The sequence below is a fragment of the Heliangelus exortis genome, chromosome 14 (genome assembly GCF_036169615.1).
Source record: "Heliangelus exortis chromosome 14, bHelExo1.hap1, whole genome shotgun sequence".
Classification (NCBI taxonomy): domain Eukaryota; kingdom Metazoa; phylum Chordata; class Aves; order Apodiformes; family Trochilidae; genus Heliangelus; species Heliangelus exortis.
Genome location: NC_092435.1, coordinates 3,186,029 through 3,199,615, shown reverse-complemented (window position 1 = coordinate 3,199,615; position 13,587 = coordinate 3,186,029). Strand labels below are relative to the sequence as shown.

General features: G+C 43.3%; 1 protein-coding gene across 2 annotated transcripts in view; it reads left to right on the top strand.

Moving 5' to 3' along the window:
- The window catches only part of LOC139802584 (gamma-aminobutyric acid receptor subunit beta-4), a 65,515-nt gene that overhangs the window by 29,775 nt on the left and 22,153 nt on the right, over positions 1-13,587 (top strand). For both annotated transcript variants that reach the window (XM_071757895.1, XM_071757894.1), the window contains exon 4: positions 12,363-12,583. In XM_071757895.1, the coding sequence (XP_071613996.1) occupies positions 12,363-12,583 (221 nt within the window). The remainder of the gene's footprint in view (positions 1-12,362; positions 12,584-13,587) is intronic.

Genomic DNA, 13,587 nt, shown 5'->3' with positions numbered 1-13,587 from the left:
AGTTTTCCCTGTTCAGGAGAGATGTGAAGCATGTTCCAAGACAGCAATGAGCTGCGAGGTTTTAAATTGGCTTTTAACCCAAAAGAAAGTGGATCAGGTTGTGTATAAGGGTGTTCTTGTCCAGGACCATCCTACAACCTGTTATGTCATCATAAATGGGGCATCACTCATCTCACTATCTCAAATTTTCCATCTATTAGACCCACTTGAAATAGCCTTAGTGGTGAAATCTGTCCTGATCAGATTGCAGTTCTATTTTCACTGGAATATGAATATGCATTGACTAGTTAAATCTCTTTTTTTTTTTTTTTTTTTTTTTTTTTTTTTTTTTTTTTTGTGAGATTCATGCACAGTAACATATGGGCTTGACTCTGCTGTATGCTGGGTGTATTTGATGAAAGAAGACATAGTGGATGGCTGGGCTCCATACAAGAGGCTTTTTTCAGTACACGACACAGCTTCCTAGCCTCTGTATTCTGGTCAGAACTCTTAACCTTTGGGCTATTTCAGGAAAGAGGAAGAAAAAGGCAGTCCATGTGTTCTTGCTGATTTGGATGTATGATGGCCAATCCATCCTCAGACTGCTTTGACAATCAAATCATACCTGCAAAAAACCAGTTTCCTTGAGGATGATGCAGCTTGTGCATAAGTACACAGCCACCTAGCTAGCTGAAGGAAAGCAACAGCATTTTGATGCTTTTTCCTTCTGAAAGGGACATGTTTGGAGAAATAAAACATGGCTGTAGCAGGGTGGAAAGTAACCTCCAAACCACTCTAGACATAGCAACTTTGAGCTCGTCTCTTTTGCAGGCAGGAGATACAGCTGCCTGCTCTGTAGCTCATCTATAGATGTACTAGGAATCTGCATACTAAAAATATACTGAACTCCTAAAAACATCTTTACAACAAAGCAGATATCAGGGACCCATCTTATCTGCCAGTGCTAGATTTGAGGCTACTTTGTCTATCCTTGCAGTGGTGACATCCTGGGACTGCTGAAGCTCAGGATGATTTTCACCAGCACTAGTACAGTTTAAAAAGTCAAGAATCAGGTGTGGATATCTGCTCAAATCACATTATGCTTTTCTTTAACAGAAATCCCACTGACTGTGCTGAGACAACCCTTAGGCTAAGGTAGTGGATAAGGACAAGTAGAGCACCTGGCCTCAGAGGTGCTCTGCAGTGGGATGGTAATGCTGTGCTCAAGTTTAAACAAGCAAGTGGTCCCATTTCTGTCTGAAAGACAGGGATGCTACTTTTACAGGAGGGTAGGGTTCTCACACAAAATAGTTAAGAATAAAGCAAAACTTGTGAAGGAGCCTGAAGTTCATTGGTTCTGAAATTGATTGCAAAGAGATTGTTCCAGCTTAAAAAAAATAGAAAATAGGTCAGTGTGACTCATATGTCAATATTTACAGCATTTATGGCAGCTTGTAGAAGGGAAAAAAATTATTTATCTTCCATAATGTTTCACAGATCATCCCATTCCTATGACGAAATTTTCCCTGTGCCCCTGGATCTGATATTGCTTAACTGCAGATAGCCTGGTAAATTCACTGCAATATAGAGTTAAGTTGCTAAGTAACAACCCAAAGATTACCAAACAGTCTCTTCAAATACTGGGGCCAGCTGAAAGCTAGGAGCTGCACACAGCACTAGCAATTCTTGGTGAGACACAAGTCTCAGAGTCTCAGTGCATGTGTAGCAGGAGAGCAACCTGGGAAAGCAGAAGTCCTACTGGGTCCTTGCCCCTGCACAGCCTAAAGAAGTACATGTGAGAAGGGACAGCTTTATTGCTTCCCCTAGAAAGAGGTCTCCTATGCTTGTGCTGCAGAACTCTGATGTTTTGAACATTGATAATGTCCTTGAATGAAAGATTTTTGTTGGCTGAATTGTATGGTTTTGCCATCTGCATAGATCAGCAAATCATGAACTGTGGAAACCTTGCTGAAACAAGCCCTGTGTTGAAGAAAGACTGAACTGCTGAACTAGAGAATGACTCTGTCTCTGAGGCTGTTTTCTTCCTGGGGATCTTGTAGCATTCACATGGTACCTTAATGGGAGAATTTGCAGAAGGCTCTTTGTCTGCATAACTGGAAATTCTTGGTTATGGGAAAGTTACTGAGTAGACTGGCTGATTCCTAGCCTGGACCTTGGATTTTGCAGCACAAATAACACGTGGTGGCAATGCTTGTTGCAAAGGATTCCTTCCTGTGCATCTTTTCATGATGCTGTCATCCCTAAGGAGCAGCTCTTCAAGTCCTCCACTATCACAAGTTCAAGCCTCAGGAGGGCTGAGTGAATCTTGCTTAAGTACTGAGAAACAGAGTTCACATGTTTTGCTCACTAGGTCATTTCCCAAATGAGAACGTTTCTGTGCTCTCTTGAAGAGGCTAAATTCACACTGCATTTTGTAGGTGACTCCACCCCATGGCAGGAGTGAAGTCATGCTGGAGAGGATAAGAGTCTGTGGCTATATAGACCCCAGCATGGTTTATCTGAACAGTGCTATGTATTGCAGTCCTCCATCTGTTTCTTTATCAGCCAAGATATCTTTAGATCTGAACATGTCAGTGTGTTGTGTGGTGGTGACATGAACCACTTCAGCTTGTACCCCAGCACTCCTGTAGTATTTAGATTTGCAACTGCAGGAAATTTTACCCAGGGTAAAACTGTCTTTTTATTTTTTCCTACTTAAGTTTTAATTAATTTTTTTACACAGTCAGAACTCCCACAGCCTTTATATATACATACTCAGACATATATATATATGACCTGTCTGTATTTTAGAGCAGTGTTTGAAACTTCCACCTGTTTCAAGAGCAATGCTGCAGCATTGGAAAAAATTGCTGCAGAATGCTGAAGTATCTTCCCACAAGTGAAAGTGACATCTGGTTTGACTGAAAACCAGATTAGATCTTGAGAATCTGACCTTCTGACATCCTGTCATCTATACATTTAAAGCATCTAGCAATAGAAAGTATATGTGTTCGAGAGTGCCAGCACCTTAATATAGAACCTAGATCCAATATGAGTGTGTGTCACATTGCTATTTGAATATTTAAATAAATGGAGCTATATATAGCTCTGCATGTTATTACATGTTAAGTGAAAGTGGCAGATAAGACAGCTGAATAGCTTTGCTATTTCTGAATGCTGGTAGAGGCTTCCTGCATGCTCCCTACATCTCTTGTGCTTGCTTCTACCCCTCTTAGTGTTTCTGCTGTTGTGTTTTTCAGGCCTCTGGAGAAAATCGTGTGGGGACAGGAGCTGTTAATATTCTGAATCTGTGCTGAGTTGCTAGGCTACAGAGAAAAATGAACATTCAAAGAAAAGGGGGAAAAGGAAAAGGGTAAAAGGAAGATGATCTGCTGAGCTGTTTGGAGATCCAGAAAGATCCTCTAATCAGATGAAAGGGATCATTTTGGGGAAGTAGAGGGATCATTTTGGGGAAGTATAGTGGGGGATGAAAAGTGAGCAGTCCCTGCTGCAAGAGGTGATTCAGGCTGACTCCAGCCAGAAAAAACAGCAGAGGGGGGAGGTAAAGCCAAGATCCATTGGCCACTTCCACATCACTGCTTGCAGGGAGCGCACAGCTGGCATTAAGCTATCTGTGCCAGGGTGCAGTGGGTCACCAGGCTGGAGTATGTCCTCCTGTGCTTTGCCCAGTCTTTGCAGGGTGCACTGAGATCTCATCTGAGGCTCTAGAGAAGAGAGAAGCTAAAGCAAAACGTTCTGTTTGCAGGTTGGACCTCATTTCCCTTTTCCACTGCAGCAACCTGCTACCACGGGATCTCCCTTTCACTCCACTGTGACAGCAGAGAAAGGAAGCCTATGGATTCACTATCCAACCCCTTTGATGCATTTCTAGGTCACAGAGAGACAAAGTATTGACCCTTTTATCTATCAGGAGTTTGCAGCTAATGTTCAAAGTGGCTTACAAGCTCCTTTCCAAGCCTAGATTTCTGGAGTCCCAGCCTGGTTCCTGAACACAAGCTCTTCCTTTTCAGTTGTTAGTCCCATAAGTGAACACCAGATATTTTGTTGTACAAGTTGTGAGCCATCAGGCCTACCAGGTAGCTTGTGTTCCACTTTTCTCAAAGGATGGTTTTGCTCTGTGTTCTTGTTACTGTTTGCAAGATTTCTATTTCTTCTCCATATTAGTGGATGTATCAGAACCCTCAGATAAATTAAACAGTGCCTTTGGGCATTTTTGTTATCTGGATACTTTATTTACCAAGCTCACATGGGCTCCCTGCCAATAACTTTCAGCCAGCTCTGCAAATAGAGTTCCTTGGCTCCAGGACTGTTGGTCCTGGTACTGCAGAAAGCACTCACTCAGCATGGACAGGGATTGAAGCTTGTTCTCCACTATCCATGGCCATGAAGTCAAAGTCTGATTGCCTGTGGACCTCTACAATCTGCTAAAATCTCCTTTTGATTCTTGCATCCTGTAATAATCTTAGCTTGCTCAGCAGAATCAGGAGTATTTCATACAGCTGCAGTTTGAATACTGATGTCAGTTACCTACACTGCACTCCTCCATCAGGTTTGTGATCCCACAGCCAAGAGATGGATCAGTGAAGTGCAAGAGCAGTAGCATGGGCCATCACTGCTGCTGGTGTCAATCTGGACTGGTTCCCTTGGCTTTAGCCTGACACGACCAAGGGCAGAATAACCCATTAATGGAAGCAGAGGTAGACTAAATCCATGGTGACACCCTGTCTGGAAGCAATAGAAATTGTTTCCTAGGACAGATCCATTGATACTCTTCTATTTTGTGGCTGCCCCAGAACAACTACAGGGTGCTCTGTTCACACCATAGTTGATTGCTGGCCCTTTTTTTTTCTAATGACAGCTCCCTCTTACTGAGTTTTTCAGCTTAGGGGCCAGAGATGAAGCTATGCAGAATTCTCACTGTAGAAGCAGACACCTCAGATACAGACTGGGTGTTTGTGTGCAGAAGTCATAGCATTTTCAGTGCAGTATTTGCACCCAGTTTGCTTGGGTTTGTTGAAAAGTAGGCCTTGTTTTTCAAACCACAGGGCTGCCATCCTCTACCCTTAGGACACCTAACTGAACCCTAGTGGCAGAAATGCATTCTGCTCTTCTGCATTTCATCATAGCTGTTTATTCCCAGTTACCCTTCCTACATAATCAAATTTTGCTTTCTACAGGAAATAAACACCATTCTAAACTTGTGGTCAAGCCTGTCTGTGCTGGCCTCGTTGAGGTGATTGTTTCCACCCAGAACATGTTAGGCATAGGCATTTTATGTCATTTAAAGAATAAATTTCTGGCTACCTCCTGAGAAAATGACATCTTTAGGGGCTATAAAGCCCTTAACTGCTTTAATTCTGCATTCCTCTAGACATTTCCCCATGATCTGTACCAGCCAGTGTCTGTGTAGAGGGCTGCAGAACCTCTTCTGCTCAGGGTACAGTCTGAGAGGATTGGTGAGCAGTAGAAAAGAAAAAAGGTACAGAGGAGTGAAGGGTTCTGGAGATGTTTTAGAGAAATTATGTTTTCCCACAATCACATTCTTGCCTCTTGCTTGCTGAGAGATGCTAACTTCAAGTGGTTAAACTCAACAGGGTTCTTGCAGGAGCACATGCTAACAGAAATGGAATTTCTCCAAAACATTCCCAGAAATCTTCACTTCTCTGTACACTTCTTATATTTAAATAAAACATCCTCTTCGCCTGGTCAAGAGTTTTACTGGTCACCAATCCACTCAGACTGGTCTTCCAGTATCTTTCCCTTGGCATAATTCCTTTCCCCTTACCTATCTTTTTGTGGTCTTTAGAAACCATTATCTTCACTAGTCACTATTCAAAAGTCTTACTCAAATTTAATTTACTCTAGTAGGGTAGTTGTTGCATCTTTTAGCTCTCCTGGTAGTACAGTAAGTTCTTACCAGTTTCTAGCCATTTATCATTAAGATAGTGTAAGCACCATCCTTTTGAGTTTTAGCCTGAAAATTGATCAAATTCATGCATCACGTTTTTCTGAACTTAAAGTATGGGCTTGCTTCTGTGGCCTTGGTTGTCTGTTTGGACAAAGTATAAGTTCTTCTTTGCTGGTTTGGCATGAGAAGGTATAGGAACCAAAAAAGCTTTGGTGGTAGCATGGGCTCTAGGCTTTGCCTGGCTGTGAGCTCATGGGGAACAGGGTGAGGAGGGCAGACCAATATAAATGGCACGCAGTAGTTCACAGCCTGTATGATTTAAGAACAGAAACTGCCTAGAACTGTTTTTCTAAGAGCTTGCCTGAGGAAGATGTCAGGTTGCAGGTGGTGACTTCAGGATTGCTGCCTGTAACACTGGTTTTGCCAGAGCTCAGAGAGCAGAGGATCTTCACCCTGTGCCCAGCAGCTCTGGCTTTTTCCTCTTGACCTCTGCTTCCCGCATGACTGGGGCTGTTAACCAGATGACATCTGGTGTTTCCTCCTGCTCACACAGGGCATTGATATACAGGCTCTGAAGTCTGAAAAGGGCAGATCAATGCCCTTTTGGCTTAGGACCCAGCTAGGGATGTCCTCTATCTTACACCTGCGGGGCCTGCACCGTTCAAGGTGCTGCAGCAATAGACCATGTCAGGAGAGAAATAGAGCAACAAAATGACACTTTACTTGCACACCCTTACTTGTTAAGGATATAGCTGATATCTGTCCCAGTTTCTGGACATGCATTCAGCAATTAAACATATCCAAATTACTACAAAAGTAGATCAAATTAGTGAGGGGAACATCTCCATGCAAAGTACTTCTCCAGTCTTAAAGAAAATGAGTTCAAGAGCACAAGGACCTGCAGCACAGAAGGGCATAGAGCATATTCTAGAAGGCAACACATTCCTGTCCACTTGCATTACTGGCTGAGAGATTGCAGGTGGAAGGTTCTCTTCCTGATCCCCAAGTCAGTGCTGACATCTGGTTATTAAAAAATAGGGGAGTTGGAAAGAGACTGTGGTTTTCTCACCTGCAAAGCTGGAGCACAGGGAGAAAGTATCTAAAACAGTTGTCACTTTCTGTTGTCATGCAGAACTTCAAGCTTGTAAACTGGGCACTGGCTTATACCAAAAGAGAAATTTAAAGCAACATTTTGGCAGAATACTCTCCATATTAAAAATCCAGTATGAGAGCTGCTGCCTTCTGCACTAAACAAAGGTTGGAATTTGAACAGACTGTGTTGTCTTAGAGCTGGAAAGACTGCTATCAAGTATTCACATATGTCAGATTAACTGATGCTTATCAAGGTTGGAGACCCCTTGGTTTATCTGTATGGAAATGGACAATCCCTTATGCATAATTTTCTTGAACTAGCTCACTAAGGAAGAACTGTGGCAATCTTGCTTTGTCCTTCATGTTTTCTGTGCATTTCACACTGCTCCAAATCTTTGCAACTGATAGCAGGCACATCCTGTCTCCTCCCCTTAAAAATAATTCCTCTTATTTCCCCTGCCCCTTCCTTCAATTGAAACAAACATGAGGTCTACTTTGTCCTTTAATTTCGCTCCCAAGAATGACTGGAACAGGAGCTGGTGTTTAATCATCAAAGAAGTTGAAGCCAACAAACTGTTCATTAGTCTTTGGCAGTGGCAGCTTGGTTTTTACCAAGTCACATGTTCTATTTTTCTCCCTCTTTCTGGAGCATCTTGGCTTTCCTAATATATTTTTGTGATCTTGGACAAGGAGACTATATGTAATTTGTTTATATGGGAAGTATTTTAATCTGGTCACTTCTCCAAAAGGAGGTAGTATATCAAAGTTGAAGTGGAGGGGAAATGGGGACTAAAAAGTCAAATGGCACAGCTAATGCTGGGGAAAGTTGTAAAACCTCCTTAATCCTTCAAGCCCAAAGTCATGCAGCAACAGAAGAGCAGTGTGCACTCTGCCCTGCAGAAATGTTATTGCTTCAACTATCTTTCGAACTTTAGGTGAAATGCAACTTGGAATAGTCACCTTCATTTTCAAAGCCCCTACCTGAAAGGTAGACTTGTGACCCACAAAAATGGACTGGGCAGAGAAGATACCCATGTTGTCAGAAACACTGTATTCTGAGCAAGGATTTGACCCCTACATACATTATTCCTTCAATTTCTAATCCTGTCTTCTGAATCCAGCGTAGCTCCCAATAAGCATGCACACTTCTGCCTCTGGAAAAGCTTAGTACTGGAGGCTCTAGAAGTCACAGCAGAAAGGAAAAATATTTGACCCAACTTGCCAATGACCTACTATGTGCTGAAGGTTTATGAAGCACCTTGTCCAGGAGGGATGCTTCTGGTGACTTTCTGCTGGAAGATGGAGCTTCTGCCTTGCAGCAGGAGGCTCTGTGTCCTTGGGCTGTTCTTTCCTGTAAGTCTCTTCCTTTTATGACCTGGACTCCACTTTCCATGTTAGTGCCTAAACCTTCCAAAATAGTTTTAAGCCCTTGACTTCATTTACACACTGTGTGGAAAGTTATTTCTGTTATCTTGCCTTCAGTCTGTTCTTGTGCAACAACTCAATGCAGAATATAAGATACTGCCATCGTATGGCTCTATTCTGTTTAAAAGTGCAACAACTCTCTCTCCCTCACCCCCTTGCTGTTCCCTGCCTCTTTCAGAGCTTTTCTACTACTTCTGAGTGCATGAGTTACTTGTGTTCAACTCAGTCACTCTTGAATATCTAAAAGGGGGTGGGACCCTGTAAGCTTGAGTAGCATAGGGTTATGATTATTTACTGATTTAATGCAAGCACTACAGGGAATCAGAAAAGAGTAACACAGATTTCTATTTGTTTTAAAGCAATGTAAGTACAGGAAAGAGCTAAACTGGAATTCACTAGCACAAGATTGCAGATACCAGAAGGCTGAATATTCTAAGAGAAACTCTCAGAAAAAGTTCTATTTGTCTGCACTACCCACTTCCTCCTCCAGCAGTGGTGGTGAAGAAAGCTGCTTTCTGGGTACCCATATGCAGAGCAAGTCCTCTTGCTTATCCCTAACACAGGCAGCATGGAAATTCAGCTGTGTTGTCCCACCCAGCCTCTGTGGTGAGCTGGAGGGAAGAGCTGGAGGGATTCATGGGCTCCAGGTATGTTTGGTTTTGAAGCTCTTCATTGAGCCTGATGAATGGGCCAACTTTCTATCTTTTGGTGGTGCTAGGAACCCCAGCTTGTGGTATCTGTGGCACCAGTAGGATTGTGAATGTCACTGGTTACAAGGAGGTTTGGGAAAGCCTCATATTAGCTCAAGACAAATAAACCCTACCAGAAAAGAATTGTCTTTCAAGACTTGAAGAAAAAAACAGGCGTATTACTTATGAGTCCTGAACTTATGAACCACTGCATGCATTGGCTCCCTCTGGCCATCCTGTTTCTGAAGAACATTGTCACCCTTGGTCATTATTTTATCTGCCTTTGAAAGGAAGATTATGATTAAGATCTCATCAGCTCTGGATCCTGGCCAGGTCATGAAGCTAGGATGTTGTGCAGGTACTTCATAACTGCCTGACCAGGCTATAGGGTATAGAGGAGAAGGCAAGTTCATTGCTTTCTCTCCTGAGTACTGGTCCTTCTCCCTTTTTATAGTAGGCCATACACAATGCTTCCATCTGCTCTCTGTTCTGTGCCTTGTGCCCTCCCAGGGGCCTGGAGGCAGAGCATCCATCTTCCCCATATCTTGGTGTTGTGCCCATCATTATGTCAGCAGCCCTTGTCCTGCCAGGGAAGACCAAATTTTTGCCTTGTTCTTTTTCTTCTGCCCAGAAATCCTGCTTACTTGTTCAACAAGATGATGGGGTAGGGAAAGCAGGAGAATGGGAAGCAGAGCACAGGAATCAGCAGAGCAAGGGGCTGAGGGAAACCTCAGACACTAGATCAGCCATGATTATCAAGTGTTCCAGACTTCTATGACACTGCCCAAAGAAATCCATTGTGGCAAGAAGCCCAAGAAAATTGCAGGACAGAGCTCAACCTGGGGCTGGGCTGTCCTTCCCCACAGATGTCTCTGTACCTGAAGAACATCATCAGCCTGACTGCTGGGATGTAGGCTTGTATTTCTGCACACTTCTGGGTTTTTCCCATCAATCCTGAAAATAGAGAAGATGCATTTAGAAGGTGCATCTGTTAGGTGCTAATGACTGTTCACTTCGTAAGGAGCTGGGCCTTTCTTACTGCTGGAGATCAGTGCCTCTTTGCTGCTTCTTGAAGGCTAGCAGGAGCCTGAAATGCCAGCAGAGGGGCTGGTTAGGGGTAAGATGTTGCAGGGCTCTTTTGAGGGTTAGGAAAATGCAGGTCAGTGAAGCAGCAGACTTCACTGGGGTGGCATTCTCAAAGGGGAGAATGGAAATGATGCTGCTGTAGCAGAGTTTCCCACAGGTAAGGGAGGAGTCTGTGCCAAGGAGGGTAAGAGGCTCCAGGAACTCAGGTGCTCTGTTCCTCTGTGCTCTCGCTGCAATGCAGATCGAAACACCTTGGGAGAGGTACCAGAGAGAACATTTTCCTTTGCTAGGTCTTGACTAAAATGAAAAATGTTTTTGCCCCTGAGAGATGGACTGTGATTCTTCTGAGGCAGAATTTTAGCAGTCCTTTAAAAAGCAAAGCAAAACAGTTTATTGGCCAAAAAGCTGTCACTGTGTTTTTCTTCTTTTCAGTGTAACACAGAAAATGACAAATACAGCTTTTGTATCCAGTCTACACCATAGACTTACTCTGTGATCTTTCAGATATGGGTGTGGGTCTAGATTTGTGAATCATAGGTAAATGCCTGAAAACTGGCATACCCATGATGTGGGATTATTTTTTTTCAGAGGTACCAATCAAACCTAGTTTTGAGTGAGAGAAGACAGGCAGGCAGAATGCCTCTGTGCTCAGCCCAGATGTTAGTGCACAAGTGGGGTCTTCACCAGCCCCTTGCACAGAACTGGAATTTACAGAGCAGAAACACCCACCATGCCAATCTGTTTGGTTAAGAGGATTCCTGGTAGCTACTTGGGAAGCAACATTGCATCTCTGGCCCTGTGTGCTCTAGATCATCTGCATGCATTGGCAAAAATGATTTTTATTCAAGGACTTGTGAAAAATCAAGGTTTTCTGCAAGACAGTTGTTAGCAAGACTTGTGCCTGCTTCCTAATCAACATCCTGTTATTTTAATGCACACAAAATCTTGGCTCCTAGCCTATTGAATACATGTTGTGAGAATGTTTTCTGTCATTTGTGTGTACAAGACTCCTTCCTGTACTACTCATTTACCTGAGAAGTAATAATTGTTCTTCTAGTATGGTGCCACAGTTCTATCTCTGAACCAGCTGATCTGAGGCCTCTGGGTCTCCCCTGGATGTGCTGTTACTGTCCAGCAACGAGGATGGTTTCTGCAGAGCTATAGATGTTGACCACCAAACAACTCTACCTACCCTGTATTAAATTCTTATTTGATCAGAATTTCTAAGTATTAACATTTTACTATTGCATAGAAGAGGAACAAGAGAGGCACCAGGTGAAACTGGGGTTTGCAAACCTCTCCATACAGCTCCTGCCTCTCCTTCCTCAATTTGCTCCTTTCCCAATCTGATCCATATTCACTCCTTTGCTTTCAAATCTAGAGCTGTTCTTCTGGCCTGCCAAGGTACAGGGAAGGAAGGATTATGCTTCCAGATGTAGAAAGCCTTTGTGAAGTGCAGCATTTCAGGTTAACCTTCTGCCTAGCTTTGGGCATCTCATGTATGCAATTCTGCTAGCTGGGGATGGTTAGGGAACTGCCCCTTTACCAGCCAATCATGGTCCACTGGTGACAGATTTCCTCCACATATGTCCCTCCCTGAAAACAGCAGTGAAGTCCCAACTTAGTTCATATAAATGCTAATAGCTTGTCATGGCTGGCCTGGGTTGACTTTGATACCTTGGCCTCAAAGAGACATTCTCCATGTGCCCTTGGGAATCTCCTGAATTTCTGCTTGAAGTAAAATCAGCTCTTAGCAATTGTGTGGTAACAAGCAGTGGCTGAGTGGGACTGCATTGTGTCCAGACCACTTTCCATGACTTAAATGGGTGATCAATCCTTAGAATCTTTGGCACAGTGTAGCCCACTGTTGGTTGTCCTACCTACTATTAGTTTTGCAGCCAAACTCTAATCAGACTGGGACAACAGGAGTGGAGTGAAGTTTTGTTTGACTTGAGTCAGGTAATGTAATCTTGTTCCCTACAAAACTCACACTTGTTTCTATTTTCCCAGAACAAAGCATAGTCCTCCACAGCTGGTAGAGGGGTGAACACAAACATTTGTGTGCCAAGGAATCTGGAAACCCACCAAAGGTCTAAGCAGTAGTGGAGGAACTGAGTTCTGTCCCTTGGATCCAGGCTGACATTTGCATGTTTCTCTCCCAGGACTACACCATCACCATGTACTTCCAGCAGAGCTGGCGGGACAAACGCTTGGCTTATAATGACCTTCCTCTCAACCTGACCCTGGACAATCGGGTGGCTGACCAGCTCTGGCTGCCTGACACCTATTTCCTGAATGACAAGAAGTCCTTTCTGCACGGGGTGACAGTGAAGAACCGCATGATTCGGCTCCATCCTGATGGGACTGTTCTCTATGGGCTGAGGTAAGTCTGCGAGTTGCTCTAATCTCTGTTGGTTGCTGTTGAGAATGACATCTCATCCAAACCCTCCCTCCCCTCCCCACCCCTTTCCAAATTTATTCTGATAAGGCAAGGACTTAAAAGCTACTCAAGTGTTGCGCAGTTTTAAGTATCTGTTCTTCCTCCAAGCTGGAAATGTTTCTTTCCTTCAGACCTCCAAAGTTTCCTGTCCTACTACAGGCAAATTTTGGAGATGGGAATAGTCTTGTCTGAGTGTTTCAGGTCACTGCCATTCATATTTGCATAGATCTTCCATTTGAAACACTCATTTTCTGTTGCTTATAATTTTCTGCTAGTTTGGTCTATAGTGATGAAACTTCATTACTCTTGCATCTAAGGCTGAATTTTTGTAGCATTTGAGTCAAATTGCCTTAGTCATTTTGGGGTATGAGATTGGTGACATGTTTTTGTACTGTTAAAAAAAAATTACTCTTTACCAGTGCAGTTCTGAAGACTGAGGCTTAAAAGGAGGATTTTGTGGTGTCTGGAATAAACTGACATAGGCAAGTCCCCAGCCTTTGAAACTGCTGTGCTTGTGGGCAGTGGTTGTGACAAAGATTGGCCTTACTGTGTCATCTGGATATGAGGAGATTGCAGGGTAGGTAAAAAAGTCAAATGAAAGTGACAGAGGGCTAAAAGAGTTTGCAGGTGTAGATAAGACTGCAGGTTTTGGATGCTGTAGCTGAAATTTAGGCAATGACATTCTGAACCCTTTATTTATCTACTTTGACCTTTTCTCCAAGGACAGTGTGGTTTGGTTTTTTCCTTTACAGCTACCAAAATTCACACCTGGCTTTTTAGACCTGCCTTCACATTCACAAATGATTGTAGTAGCAGCTCTGGGCTTACAACCCAGTGTGGCAAAAGGGGAGTAAAGACCTTTCTCCTTTGAAGAAGGTACACCCACCCTTCCCAATTACACCATCAGCTCCTCTGCTGCTTCATGTTTCATTGAAAAGTCTGACTTT